Source organism: Sodiomyces alkalinus (genome assembly GCF_003711515.1).
Source record: "Sodiomyces alkalinus F11 unplaced genomic scaffold SODALscaffold_4, whole genome shotgun sequence".
Classification (NCBI taxonomy): domain Eukaryota; kingdom Fungi; phylum Ascomycota; class Sordariomycetes; order Glomerellales; family Plectosphaerellaceae; genus Sodiomyces; species Sodiomyces alkalinus.
Window position 1 is genome coordinate 2782690 of NW_021167082.1, and position 14996 is coordinate 2797685.

Sequence of the window (14996 nt, forward strand, 5' to 3'; positions counted from 1 at the left end):
AAAGCTAGCGTCCTAGCTAACCTCTTATTACTAGTCGTAAATAGGGTATTATCGCGACGCGTAGTAACTATACGTTCGAAGAGATCACGTTTAATAGCGTCGCTTTAGGATACCCGCGTAGACTATTTACCGGATAAGGAGATATTAGTTTAAGACGCCGAGCGCTTTAGTAAGGTAGTTTTCTGCGTATTTACGTCGTCTTCGGATACCTCGTTATCGCTAAAGGGGTCGGAATCGATAGTATCCTTCCTTTAAGTGGTATTTTAGGTAGGCTCCTAATCGATATCTTATATCTACGACTCGATATCCCCGGAGCTAGGGCTAGGTATATCACGCAAGGACCCTTCTATAACTTACTCCACGCTAATAGAACCTAAGCCCGCTATATAGATATATATAGGAGTCGCGACGATAATCTATAGCAGTAAAAGAATAACGACTTTAAAATTCAAAATACCTAACCCCTTATTCCGGATCGGGTCGATATTTCCCCCATATAAAGACTTTATAAACTACATAAAAAGTTATATCGAGGCCAAGGGCCGGCGTTAAATTAGCGTCTTAGCTACGTTTATCACTTATATAAAAAAACTGGAAAATCGTTAATAGTTATTGAGATTGTCGAACGGGGCCTAAGATACGTAGGTTTTCTTCATAACGCATTCTATTCTCTGTCTGGTTTTATGCCATGTGCACACCAGTGCGGACGGAGTGAGTTACTCCCTACCTACCTTATTAGGGATAAGGGATAACGTATCCGTCCAACCTGTCGCCGTTGTGTTTAACCTACCTTACCTAATTAGGCAGCCGGGCCCCTGCCGATCGATCGGAAGGAAATTACGCAAGTACAAAGTAGCGGCCGAGCCCCAAACGGATACCACGTATTACATAGAAGTTGACTGGTGACAGGCTTATATAATAGACCAGGTGTACGAAGTACTATTCACCGGGGCTCGGGCATCGTCGACAAGGGTTAGCTGCCACTATAGCGACTGCCGAGCCAAAGGGGGGGCTTGACCCCTGACTAGGTACCTACGTTGTTGGTATTCAACGTTTATTCCAATCCACATCTGTATCCCTATTCGCAGACACTTTGTCGTTGTGTGCCTAGCTTCATTGCTTATTTTGCATAGTTTAATTACGTTGTACGCCTATGCACACAATCCGGATCATTATTCGAAGTTATCCCTCCAGTGTGTCTACACTGTAATATTAATTATACTGATTCATGTTGACCCTCGGGCCTCTCCCCCAGTCACCATGACAAACGTTTTTGCAAGCTCGTTTCTTCCTTTGGGGGGGTTTTTTTTTTTTTTTTCCTTCCGCTTCCTCTCCGACGATATTTGACATCTACTCTTACCTCGAGCGGTGACATCCATTGGGATTTGGGACTCTACACTCGTTTTATTTTCGTTCATTCTTTTGCTATTCTTCCCTGTCCTAGGTCATCTGCTCAACCGGCGGCCCGAAATAGAGCTGGCTCAACCCTCTCGGCGTCTTCAAGACTTCTTTTTTTGCGGTAGAAAGATCGGGTCCTAACAAGTCGGATCCGGCATTGCCCTCTTTTCGCTTGTCACCGGTGCCGAACCAGTCTTCCATTCTCTCCGTACAGACAGCGAACACGAGCTTCCGGTCTGCACCAAACGACTTTAGGAGGACAAGACCCGGTATCTGTCGCCCCGATGAAACCTCTTGACCCGAGGGCCATCCTCGGCGCGGCCGCTCTCCTCTTGCTCTCGGCGTCAGAGTCGAACGCACACACACACGATGCTCACAGGCGAGCCCATGTCCACCACAGACATGTCCACTCCCATGGCTCTCAAACCGATGCCCACCACCTCGTCCAAAGGAACGCCCAGGGCAAGGCCTTGTGCAGCCTGCCCAACCACCCCGACCTGGTCCGCGTCCCCGGCCTGTTAAACAACGGTTTCGCTATGAGCCCTGACCAAGAATGCGTGGAGGGAATCTGGTGTCCCATCGCCTGCAAAGCAGGGAAGGTCATGGCGCAGTGGGAGCCTGGATCCAGTTTCACTTACCCATCGTCCATGGTATAACGACTCGCAACCCCAACGGCCCCCCACCCCCCCCAGCTCTTCCCCTCTACCCAACTGGCACAAGTCGCTTTTTTCTGACTGCTTTCCGAATTCCCCAGAACGGCGGCCTCTATTGTGGCGCCGGCGGCAAAGTAGAGAAGCCATTCCGGAACAAGCCCTTTTGCGTTGACGGTGCAGGCACCGTGAGTGCTGTCAACGAGTGCGGGAAGCCTTTATCCTTCTGTCAGGTAATCGCCCTTTTACTTCCATTCCTATCCCAAGGCATAGGGGGCCCCCTTAAGAGAAGAGCCCTCCTGCATGTGCAGCTTGGCTGACAACCCTCTCCAAGACCATCCTTCCTGGGAACGAAGCCATGCTATCCCCTACCGTCGTCTATGAGTCGGCAACCTTGGCCGTGCCTGACCCTAGCTACTGGCGCGAAACAAGCGCACAGTAAGTCGCTCGCGTGGTCGCCTGTCTTTGTCCTCGACATTTCTTCTAATACGTGAGCTCAGCTTCTATATCAATCCCCCGGGCGTGGAGGACGAGGGTTGCATCTGGGGTGACCCCTCCAAACCTGTCGGCAACTGGGCCACCTACGTGGCTGGTGCCAACCAAGACGCGAACGGCAGGACTTTCGTCACACTCGGTTATAACCCGATCTGGGAAGGATCCAGCCTGAGCAGCACCAAACCCAACTTTGCCGTCAAGATTGAATGCCCCGGTGGTGGCTGCAACGGCACGCCCTGTTATATCGACCCTTCCGAGAACGCCGTGGGCGATGTCACCAGCGATCTGGGGTCCACGGGTGCCGGAGGCTCACAATTCTGTGTCGTGACCGTTCCCAAGGGCGGAAAAGCCAACATCGTTGTATACCCGATCGATGCCTCAGGCGGGGACACCGGGGGGGATGACGGCAACAAGGACGACGAAGATGAAGATCAACGAGATGATGATGAAGAAGAAGAAGAAGCGGAAGCGGAAGAAGAAGCAGAAGAAGCGGAAGAAGAAGCAGAAGAGGGTGGAGAAGATGAAGAGCAAGGGGAAGACGAAGACGAAGAAGAAGACGACGACGTGGTGGTGGTGTCTATGGATAAGCCATCTTCCGAGCTACCGATACAATCGCCCACCTCGACCGCCGAACCTTCGTCTGAGACATCCGTTGCCTTCACTCCAGCCAACACTAGTGCGCCGTCGCGAGCTGGTGAAGGAACGACCACTTCCACAACAGAATACCCTTCGGTCCTCCCAGGTATCTTTCACGGGGATGACATTCCAGCGGCCCAGGTTTCGGGCACCTCCGTGTCGGCCAGTCTCGAGACAAGCAGGGCAACCTCCGAGTCGGTTTCCGAGGCGCAAAACGCTGCCTCAGTCGACTCGGGCCAGAACGAGGGGATGAGACATGAAAACACAGCTGTCGTCGGCCTTATCGTTGCCCTCATCGCTACTGGTTTCTTATTTTAACCGATTACTGCACCCTCGCCAATCCACCGCCCAGACGCCCAGAGGTGTGGCTTTGTTAACGACGCAATTATTTATTCCTTCCGTCTCAAAACGTGTCCGAAGATATGCATTAGCGACTTTCACGTCGACGATGCATTTATTTTAGCACATTGCCTTCTCCTAAGATACCCTTCATTTTCATGCCAACTTGAATGTAACCATGATTTAAGTTTTTCTTTCTTTTCGTTCTTTTCGCTACTCGGCTTTGACATATAACTGGCTTTCTAAGAGAGGATGGAAAGGAAGCCCGCGGCCATCTTTTTACGGGCATGTTCCCTCTTAGGCCCTTCTTGTTACTGATCCTCCTCCCCCTGATTTCCGGTTTCTATTCTCTACACCTTTTTATTTATATATTTTACATTTCCCATTACTTCATTTTCTAATACTCTGCTTTTTACGTAATTCTATATCTTTTCGTATTTTTTTATCCATTATTATAATTATTTTTTCTTCTCTTCTTTTCTCTTCCGGAATTTCTTCTTCGTACACAACCTCTGTATTGTGTCCCTTTTGTATGACCCATACCACTGCTTCCTGTTTCTCCCATCATCGTCGTATTTTGGAGAAGAAACCTAATATGTGGTCAAAAATCCGAGTGGAAACAGGTGGGGAGGCTGTGGTCGGGATGGATCAAACGCGTCATGACTGAAGAGCGCCTCGTTGGATTATGTGCAGAAGCACTAGATCATGGCTCTAATTCCAAGATAGATTCCTGCCGGCTTGCTCTGTTTGTGACTGATGTATTTATTACACCCGTGGCAAAATATCTATCGTTGCCAACGAGCGCTTCCAGCGTGGTTCGGCGTGATCTTGATAATCCGGACCTGTAATGGTCCAATGTCTCGCACGATGTGGTTTCCTAAGCCCCATGTTTCTTCCTGCTTTTATTCCTATTTCCGCCTCCTGCTTTCTTGTGTCCAGTTGTCGATATTGCTGATTGACACGAGGCTCGGCAGCGAGGAGGGAATGCAGCAGTTAGGAGAGCAGCCCAGCGAAGATTGGCTGCGTGTGCAACCGAAACTCTTCCTTCCTTCTCCCGCATGCATCGGCTGAGACAAGACACCATCAGTCTTTTACCCATCCGGGAACGTCATCCAAATCAACCTCTCCTTCGTGGTATTTCCTCTCCCTAATAGCAAGCCACGGCGTCGGCCAACCCGCAACCACGGGGCTCCGTTTCGTCGCCCCCATAACGGCAAAGCGGCCGGAAGAATGCGCTACGTACCCATGCATGAACCCTTGCGATATCAGACTCGCCACCACCATCTCGACGTCCGCCAACGTCACCTCGGCGTCCCCCCACACCAGCCCTTCGTTGGGCCGCAGCCTTTTGGACCCGCCGTCGGGGGGTACCAGCGTGGAAGTCGCGTCATTGGCCACCGCGCGCATGAAAACGGCCGACACGTGGGGCGGGCGGGCGCGCCGCGGCGGAGGACGCCAGCCTTGCAGGCGACGCTGCTCGTAGACGGCGACGGTTTGGAGGTCGGCGAGGTCCAGGGTCGCGGCCTTGCGGGCAACGGCGTTGGGGTCGTCGGCGGCGGCGGCGGCGGCGCCCGGGTAGGTGAGGAGGAAAGTGCGACGGGCGAGGGAGCGCCAGAGGAGGGGTCGAAGACGGTGGGTGAGCACCAGGAGGAGCCCTTTCTCGAAGAGCCAGTCCTCGTGGGCTTCGAGGGCGTGCTGGAACTGGACAAAGTCGCCGCTGCGCACGGCCGCGGCCAGGGGGTCGAAAACCGGCGCCAGGAAGTTGGCGGCCTCCGGGCGGGAAAGGAGGGCCTGGGTGGGCAGACGGCCCAGGATGAGGTTGGCGGGGATCAGGTAGGTGAGGATCCGCTGGCGGTGGGAGAGGAGCGACGGCGGTGTCTGAACGTAGGCTTCTTGCAAGCAGAGGGCGGCACGGACAAAGTGGCAGCTGGCGAGGTTGAAGCGGCCGAGGTAATAGAGAAAAGTGACGCGCTGTGCCGCTGGGTATAGGGCGAGCGGCGGCGAGTTGGTGGCGATGTTGGTGAAGATCTGCTTGGCGAGATGGGTCCGGCGGCAGGCGAAGAGCAGCCGGAGGACGAGGTTGGCGAACATGTAGACGCCAATTTTCTTGCCCTCGGGCTTGCTGTACCGCCCGCTGGTGCGGTCGGTGAGGCAGGTGGTGAAGATCTTCTGGATGATTTCCGCCGACATCTCGGCGATGGACTTGCGGTCGTCGGCTTCGACGTTGCGCAGTCTCCGCGTCAGCTCGGGCCGCCGGCTGACCTGCATAGTGAGCCGCGACATGGTCTCGCAAAGCGACATTGCCGTCTTGAGAAGCATGCCGCCGTATGTAGGATGGGCGAATGCCGTGCCACATGAGCTAATGGATGGGGGCAGAACAGGACGGGGCATAAGGCGTCAGTAATCAACTTGATCGCGACTAATATAATATGATGTAGTTGGTAAGCTCACTTCACCAGCCCACAAAGCAACGCGTGAGCAGTCAGGAGGTTGTTGAAGTCCACGTCCCTCCAGAATATAAGATAATCCTTGATGAAGGTCACAAACCCGGGCCACGGCGTAGCTTTGCCATCGGGTACCTCGTCATCCTCCGGGAGACATTGCTCAACAGCCTGCTCAAGGGCCGGGCCGTCTTTTCGTGGGAACCTCGTGCGAAGTTCGGCGGCGAGGACATGATATGTCTGCGAGGCTGTTGGTTCGACTGGGAGCCACTGCCGGAGTTCATCGACATCCTGGCGCCGAACAAAAGTCCGGATCTGGGAAAGGAATTGTTCGAGTAAGGCCATCGCATCGCGCTTGACCTTGCGAGGCCGGGGAGTCGCTTGTGTTTGAATATTACCATCATCGGATACGTCTAAGAATTACGGATCCTACCTTGCGCAGTAAGTGATTCGGTCGGTACCTTATTACCTACCTTATTAAGTACCTTCCCATAGGTGGATCTGGCACCGTATCTCGTACTGTGTGCCACCACGTACAGACGGCCTAAGTATATTTCCTGTATCTTCTCGAGTCAGTGCAAACCCAAATACGTAACCAAGGTAGGTTTATACGGAGTAGGAAGTACCAGGTGTTGAGTTCACTCTTCGGGCTCGCTGACACCTACAAGCTTTGTAGAAAGCTACCTACAAAGTTAACATTTGCAGCATCCCCCTTTGAAAGCTGTCGTCTGTCTCGCCTATCGTCACTACCTCAAGGTTACTCACTTGACGTGTCACAATAGAGGTGTCATCAACTAGACTATACCTTAATGAGCTTGACGCCTAAAGCAAGAACAGAACCAGCCATGGAAGCTCAGTGGCTTACCTAAGGTACCTAGTTAAGTTCACGCCCAGCATGACTCTGTAGCCGCCAAGGGGAATTCGGCGAGGCGTCCCGTCTGTCATAACAATGCTCCCTCAGGTAGTGTCAGATGCCACAGCCACCTTATCGGAGTGTGACAAACCACATTATATCAGACGTGTGGAGTACCTCGGTCCTATATATCCACCCTTATTTCCCCTGCTTTTTCCGTATAGTTAGATATTCCTATAAAGTATTATAAACTTCACTTAGATGAATACACACATAATTCCGCGTACCTTAATTTGTGTTCTGACAGGTAGGTAGGAAAGCAATAGCATTGCCAGAATTCCGATTATTTCTTTCTCAACTCATGATATAAGCCTACCCATCAGAAACTAAAACAAATTTAATGTACAACCGGGCCGGTCCGGGTAGCAGAAGGGAAAAAAGGGACGTGACAGATACAATGATGAGCGGCATGAAATGGGTCAAAGTCGTGCCAAGGATTGCGGGTTCTGTGGTCCAGATAGCAACGCTAAAGAACTACTACCCGTTGTCCTAGCTAGCACAGGGCGCTGAGCAAGCAAGCCCCGTCGAAATATTATATCTTTCCTACGAGACGATAACCGCCGCCCGTGCGTGCATGCCTCTGCTCTGTTGGTTTTCCGAACCCCTACACTTAAAATTAAAATGAAATCGTCGAATCAATGCCGTATCATGATTAATTCGTTCGAGGTCAAGGCATCAAAGGAGAGCACCTTAGCTCGGTTCCGACCACGTGGCAGCCGTAAACGAACCCACCAACCTAGGCGGTGGTGGTGGCGGTGGGTGTCTCGGTGGGGGCATCGGCGGAAGGAGTGGCGGCAGGGGCGTCAGCCGGGCCAGCAGCATCAGCGCCGTTGGCCTTTTCCTCCGGTGCGTGGGCATCGTCGTCGGTCTTGTCGGGGCTGTCGATAGCAACCTTCACAGCAATCTCCCGTCCCTCAATCTCCTTCCCGTTCATCTCCTGTACAGCCTTCTGCTGCATTTCCTCCGAAGCAAGAGTGACGAATCCGAAGCCACGTCCCTTGCGAGGCTCGCCGCGCGCTTGCAGCTTCTTGATCATAAAACGGGGAATGGGCCGCAGGGCAATCTTGGCCGAAGACGGTTGGTACGCCTGGAAAAGTTCCTTCAGCTGTAATTTTTTTTCCCTTGTCAGCAAACAATAGCCTGTCAAATCTTATACATCGGAAGACAAACCTTCTCCTCGGTCAGGTCATAGGGCAAGTTAGCCACCATAACCTTAGTCTTGGAGGCGATGCCGTCTGCAGGAGGACCGCGCTCGCGCCGCTCACGGGGAGGACGAGCCTGGTTGGATTTCTTGGCCTTGTCAGAAGCGTCTTTATTGGCGACATCGGCCAATGCTTGCCCTTCGTCGGTGGCCTGGGCAGCATTTTCAGGAGCAGCAGCCGAATCGGTAGCTCCCTCATCCTTTGCATCCTATTTATGGAATGGCCATGACGCTCACAGTTAGCCATCTCAAACTATAACAATGGAACGGCCATTTCCGGGGAAATCTAGAAACTTACGCGTCCACCTCGGGCGCCGCGGCCACCACGACCACGGCCTCGACCGCGGCCAGATGAGCGGCGTCGGTGGCCCTCCTCACCACCCTCTCCGTTTCCGCCTTCTGTCTTCTCTCCAGCGGGCTCCGGCTTGCGAGCAAGTTGGACGGACACCTTACGCTCGAGAACTTCCTTTCCCGAAAGCTCGGAAATTGCGCGTTCGGCCTCGGTAGGGGTGGAGAGGTCAACGAAGGCGTAACCGACGGGTCGGTCGGTGCGAGGATTCTTCGGGATGGAGACGGATTCACTAAATCCATGGTTAGAAGCAAGCAGCAACGCGAAGCGAGAGAAACAAAAAGGAAGAAAACGAATGAAGGAATAAATGAAGCAGAGAAAACGCCTCATCGGGTCGCACGACTACCAGCTCTGCAGACGAGTAGTATCCATCAAATATCTCGGCACCGAGAAAGGTCGGGGTAGGGACGACGGTTGACAGCTGGACTCGTCTGGACAAAACTGTAAAGGGGAAACAATCCGTTGCTGCACGTTTGGGACCGCCTCCTCCTCGCCGACCATGGTTCGGTAATATATATCGGGCAGCAGTGCCAACGTCCAAGTTTGACCCAGTCGACTGTGTATGTACAGCTGCGCAGGGCACTACCCAGGCTTTGTGGATTTGGGGGATGTACGGGTGAAGCTGCTGCAGCAACCACGCAACCACGTGCCAAATGGTCATATGCATCGCGGGGAAGGGCAAAGGGGCAAGGACCAACGGCAGGCTGCAACTTACACAAGGTATCCCTTGAAGAATTCCTTCAGTTCCCCCTCAGTTGTCGCATAGGCCAGGTTGCCGATGTAGAGTCGTCGGCCCTCCGCAGCGCTAGCCAGAACAGCCTCGTTGTTAGCGGCAGGTTTGGACTCGTTGGCCTTGTCGTTGATGGCAGTATTGCTCAGAGCATTGGTAACGTCATGAACGGCGTCAGTGACTTTCTCCACTACGGCAGACATTTTGGGCGTTTGATGTGGTGTGGATGGAGAGTGGCGGCGTTGTGGTGATGCGAAAGCTGTTTCGGCTTGAAAGGATGACGTGCGACGAACTTGGACCTGGTGAAAGGAACCGTCCGAGGCTTTGGTGGATCAAATTGAAGTTCGCGGGAATTGAACTCTGAGGCAATGGAGGGGGGGTTGTTAGGGTAGCTTGGTGCCCTAGAAAGCTTGAAAGGGGAAACAAACGGCTTGCGTTGACGGATGACACAGATTCTTGGATGTTGTGGTGAGGAGGAGAAAGAAGCGAAAGGGAGCTGGCTGATAATATAGGTATTTCCTACAAATATTTTTTTTGCCCCCCTTTGCAGGGAAGGGGCAAGGGGTCAGGTGCTGGGGCGTTTGGGGAAGGCGCCAAGCAAACAAAGCCAAACGTGCACAGGCACAGACAAAGATCCACACAGGCGTCCAAGTCAGTATCTCGTCAGGATAACATGACAAGCCACTTGCTCGCCCAGAGGCCCTTCCGCGAGAGGACATGTTTTATTTCGCTTTGGCTTTTCTTATATGGAAGCTCTTTACGAGGTACGATGGGATTACGGATGATGTCCTGACTACCAGGTACCTACATTAGGTAAGGTGAGGTAGGCAACAGGTTTGCACGGAGTAGGTACCTCAGGAACATGTACAAGGTAGGACTCGATATCCCATAACCTGGGTTAGCTATCCTGCGGAATAGCTAGCACCTTGGGTGCAGATATTGTCTCGAGTATCTGGCAATATCCGGAATATGGACGTCTGGCAAGCACACTGCTTCCATTTCATCCCTCAATATTGACTAAGGTGATAACCAAGTTGTGTTATGGCGTTGGGTAAGGTAGGTAGAAACTGGCTTGAATTACCCAAGCAGGTAGTACCTCGCGTCGACGGGCACAAACAATGCAACATAGAAGGCGAGTTCTTTTATACTAGTATTCCGCGGGTAATTTGATTGATATTGAACTTGATTGACTTCTCGAGGAAGTACGACGTCCCTTCCTACACAAATAATTACCTAAGGTACCTTACCTACCTAGGTACTGAATAAGATAAGTTTCCTAAATAAGGTACCTTACCTATAATACGTAGCAAGGTACCTAATGTTTACCATCACGCTCCTTGGCATCCCCATCTCTAAGGAAACGACTACGGAGGCTATCTGGATGAGGTAATAGCACTGATCGGTAAAGCATTATGTTTAGGTCGCACTGGCAACTTGTCTTCTGTTCAGTCGCCTCGTGCCTCTGTAAATACCCTGCCTTTTATGTACAGGTAATGAGTTGGAAGCAGCGGTATATCTAGATTGAACACCTCTGGTAGAAAACTACCATGATATATAAGGTAAGGATGGAAGTTGGCATAAGTATCTATCTCAGCTGTCCGTCCCCCGTACCACCTTTTTCAAGCGAAGATATTCGTTCAAGGCACCGAGCGAGATACTTGTCACAAAGGGAAGGTTCTCGAAGGCGCCCCATGTTCATGTACGAAGTAGGTAAGGTAAAAAGGTTACCTCTCGATGATGAGGTGGCGATATACTCTGCTAATCATACTCCGTGCGAAGTACGGATATTACGGATCCCGTTCTTCGTATCTTCTTCGTGGTTGAGGGAGTGTAGCCCGTACTCCGTACCTCGTAAGGGTCCCCTTTCCCTCACCGATGGGTCACACTCACGACGCATAACGGGATACCGGAAATTGCATAATTCAACGAGATTAGATCTTTTTGGCCAGTGCTCATCTCTGATTATGTCTAAGAAATGATACAGTGTACGCCTCCGAGTAGGGGACGGAGTAATGACTATGTGTCGCTACTGTCTTTACTGTGTGACCGGTATCGCAGCGACGTTGAGCAATTGACGACACAGTGAGTTGTCGGTACTACCTTACTTCGTAGTTCCATAACACACCGACGAGGTGAGGCATGCGAAACGACATACCTAAGGTAATTAATTAGTGGCCACGTTATCTCCAGACGGTGTACCCCGTAAATCTTAGGTCCATTCTGTCGCATGGGCAGGACCACGATATAGTCCATAGGGGATCCAGGGGGGATCCACTCCATAACTAAGGGCTCCGGATATCGGGGACTTTAGGTATCAGGATATAATAAGGGTGGATACCGGAAAAGACCGGATAGGATCTAAATAATATAGTACCTATAACAGAGTCTTTACCACCTAAATTAAGGGCATAAGAGACTCTCCTAGATATAACTTAAGATAATATATATACACGAGATTTCTACTCTACTAAGTTAATTATTAAAGTGTCTTTTAACGTGCGATAGTTATAAGCCCGGTTTATAACGTCTAAATAATAGATATTAATAAGGCTACCGCTATTCTACTATAAAGAAGCAATTATATCTATACAAACACTCTTAAATAACTACTATTAACCTAATTAGAGTAATTAAAAGACTAATTAACCTACCTATTAATTAACTAACCGATAAACGATAATCTAGTAAGGATATCTTCTAACGTATCTAACGCCGAATAGAAGGCGGCCGCTATTACCCTTATTAACTAAAGGGATTAGGTAGTTTAGGAGCGCGCTATACACGGTAAATCGGCCTCCTACTAGGATAACTACCTTAATCTAAAGCTAAGCGATAAGGAGGCTAACGCCTATCTCCTCCTTATACCTATACCCCCTAATATTCGTAAATACGAAGCCCTCGCCGCAGACCCTAATACGGAGGAGGCCATGGCCACCACTATCACGGCTACTCCGCCTTCCACTATCACGCTACAGGGCGATAAGGCCACGGATACCACGGACGCCGCCGCCACGGCCGCTACCACGGCGGCTATAGCCGCTAGTAAAAGGAAGACGGCCGCTCGCCGGAAGGCTACGGCTATAACGAAAGAATTAACGACTAGGACGCCTATATTTATCGACAACCTCTTTAAAAAGGGGCGCACGCGCTACATATAAAATCGCCGTATATACCGCGAGGAAAAGGCAGACTATAACGCGTAGTAGAAGGAGTTTAATAAGGTACGCTCCTATATTAAAGGGACTATATACACCACGTTATATAACCTCCTCGCCTAGCTATAGGATAATACCGTAAATAACCCGCGGGCCTGGATTACTCTCCTATATATGCATGTAGGACCGATACCTATAGACCTCCGTAAGGAAGCCTTAGTCCTATACCGACGATACACTACGCCTATAAAAGCTATACCTAAGGATATAGACGCTTAGGTAGTAAGCTAAAAAAACAGCGATAATATACTATAAATATATAGGCGTTTTAGAGGTATTAAGCGCAGACTATTAGGCAGAAGACGCGTTAAAAGCTATTAAACCTATTATCTAGGAATAGAGTAATAACTAGCTAGTAAATAACTACGATAAGATTACGGAAAATAAGCTAACGATTAACGACTTTATAAAGGCTTTAAGGGCGGTTCTTAGTAATATAAAGAGCCTATAATCCTCCGCTATAAAGCCTAGAGTTAGGAGAGGCACCTTTAACACCCTTAGGAACCTCCCCGATACTAAGGATACTACTACTACTAATAATAAAGATAATAAAAAGCGTCCTTATAGCGATACGTCCTTAAAGGCTATCCCTCCCGTAATAAAAAGGCCCTATAAGATATACGAAAACACCTATACTACCGCTACCTATTAATACGTAAGGCCGGATATATGCCCTTATACCTAGCGTAGCCATGAAGATATTATAAAGGTCCCGGAAAAGAAGATACGTATTTATAGTTTTAAAAGCCGCGTGGATATCGCGATACAGAAAAGACGGGAAGTAGTAGCTACCACCGCTAATAAGATAAAGGAAGTCTAGGAAGATTAACTCTATAATACTACGCTTATTATAGTTTATAAAGACCTATCCGTTACCGCGATAGGGAGACTAGGAGCCCCCCTAACCTAGGGGGTAGCGCGTCGTCGTATAATAATACTATTAAGATTATAATAAGAATAGGGGATATCCCTTTCTATTAACTAAGCTAGAGCGCTATCACACTACACGATCCTAAACTCAGGATTATTAATCTATATCTTTAATAATCAAGGCTGTTTTACGACCGTTAGACTACCCACGGTTAATTTATTAACGCTTTAGGTAGGTACTTATAAGGCTCCTATCCTCGAATATAAAGATATTAAGCTACGTATATGATCCTTAGCGGGTATAAAAAGACTACTACGCCTTCGTAACGTCGTATACTATAAGGAATTCGTTACTAATATTGTCTCGGAACGCTAGCTACGCCTATAAGGTTACCGCTAGAATACCGTAAATAATATTATTATTAGCTCCGCTAACGACTAGCCTATCTATAAACTACTAAATATCCACGGCCAGTATATAATCGAGCGCGCGGAAGCTATGGCCGCCACCGCGTTCACGGTCTTGGTAAGGCACCCCCGCGATAACCCGTATAGAAGATCACGATAACCGTGGTAACCGTAGAAGACCACGGTATAATAGTAGCACGAACGCCTTAGCTATTATAGCACTAATACTCTCGTAAAGATCGTCCACGCTACTTAGGGGGTACGGATAAAAGGACTACGTATAACGGACTATAACGTGTGTGGATAGTCGTAAATACCTATATAGATCTGGCAGATACTATCCTTTTACCCGTTAAAGCCCGGAGAGGCCCTAGCTATTAGTTTTCACGATCTAAAAGAGGCGGAGTAGTTAGCGGGCAGATAGTATAAGTCTATTATATTCGTTATAGACGTGTATATAGATTATATATAGGATTACTACCTATAGAAAAGAGACTAAGGCTCTATCCTACACGCTCTAAAGGACGTTTTTACCCTGCTTAAAACCTAATTCGACGTTAGGCCACGCGTTCTACGGGTCGATTCTAAGATATTTTAGCACCTAGAAGTCGTTACTTTCCTCGCTACTAAGGGGGTAGAAGGCTAGCCGTTAGTACTATATTCACAGGATTAGAATGGTGTGGTAGAACGGATTAAAGGTATCGTTAAGAGAAGGGCGAGGGCTATAAGGATTAGAGCTAATCTACCTATATCTATCTAGCCTAAGATCTTTAAGACTACTATATATCTATATAATAGAACGCCACGATATATTAATAACTAGAAGACACTATACAAAGGCCTACGCGGCCGTTAACCTAACCTTATGCACCTGTGAGCTTACGGCTATAAAGCCTTTATACAAACGCGCGATGCCTAAGCTAAAAGAAACCGCCTGTAAAGGCTAGAACCGAAAGCATAGATCGGCTATTGCGTCGGATACTAATCCTCGAATAGCTTCCGTATTTAGCTATTATACCTAACGGATATTATCACTATAAAAGACGTGGTCTTTAATAAACATAAGATATTGAACGGTAGGATTAAAACGCTATAAGCTATAGCTTCCGCTAAGGAAATCAGAGAACGCCTATAATCTATCTGTATTACCTATACTATAACCGCGAATAGGCTACTATTAAGGAATATAGCTATAAACGTATTAGATCTCGAGTCGGAAGACTTTTACGCCACCGCTATTACTACGGATAAAGGCGAGGCCGTCGCTATTACTATAAGAGAGGCCACTACTATTACTATAGACTACACTGCTATTACTATAGGCACCGCTATTACTACGGACACTACTATT

The 14996-nt window shown here is 49.3% G+C and overlaps 3 protein-coding genes across 3 annotated transcripts; 1 reads left to right on the plus strand and 2 right to left on the minus strand.

Moving 5' to 3' along the window:
• Nucleotides 1–1682: 1682 nt before the first annotated feature.
• On the plus strand, nt 1683–3497 carry SODALDRAFT_339772 (hypothetical protein; the record flags this gene model as incomplete). The annotated part of the gene is made up of 4 exons (XM_028612882.1): nt 1683–2048; nt 2153–2281; nt 2383–2486; nt 2549–3497. The coding sequence occupies 4 exons, from the start codon at nt 1683–1685 to the stop codon at nt 3495–3497; spliced, it is 1548 nt and encodes a 515-aa protein (XP_028467252.1).
• Nucleotides 3498–4601: 1104 nt separating this feature from the next.
• Nucleotides 4602–6304, minus strand: SODALDRAFT_275484 (hypothetical protein; the record flags this gene model as incomplete). The annotated part of the gene is made up of 2 exons (XM_028607982.1): nt 4602–5877; nt 5970–6304. The coding sequence occupies 2 exons, from the start codon at nt 6302–6304 to the stop codon at nt 4602–4604; spliced, it is 1611 nt and encodes a 536-aa protein (XP_028467253.1).
• An 812-nt stretch (nt 6305–7116) lies between these two features.
• On the minus strand, nt 7117–11293 carry SODALDRAFT_378539 (hypothetical protein; the record flags this gene model as incomplete). The annotated part of the gene is made up of 9 exons (XM_028614991.1): nt 7117–7977; nt 8043–8282; nt 8372–8654; nt 8746–8863; nt 8958–8978; nt 9037–9047; nt 9138–9474; nt 9581–9607; nt 11278–11293. The coding sequence occupies 9 exons, from the start codon at nt 11291–11293 to the stop codon at nt 7609–7611; spliced, it is 1422 nt and encodes a 473-aa protein (XP_028467254.1). The 3' UTR covers nt 7117–7608.
• Between the last annotated feature and the right edge of the window lie 3703 nt (nt 11294–14996).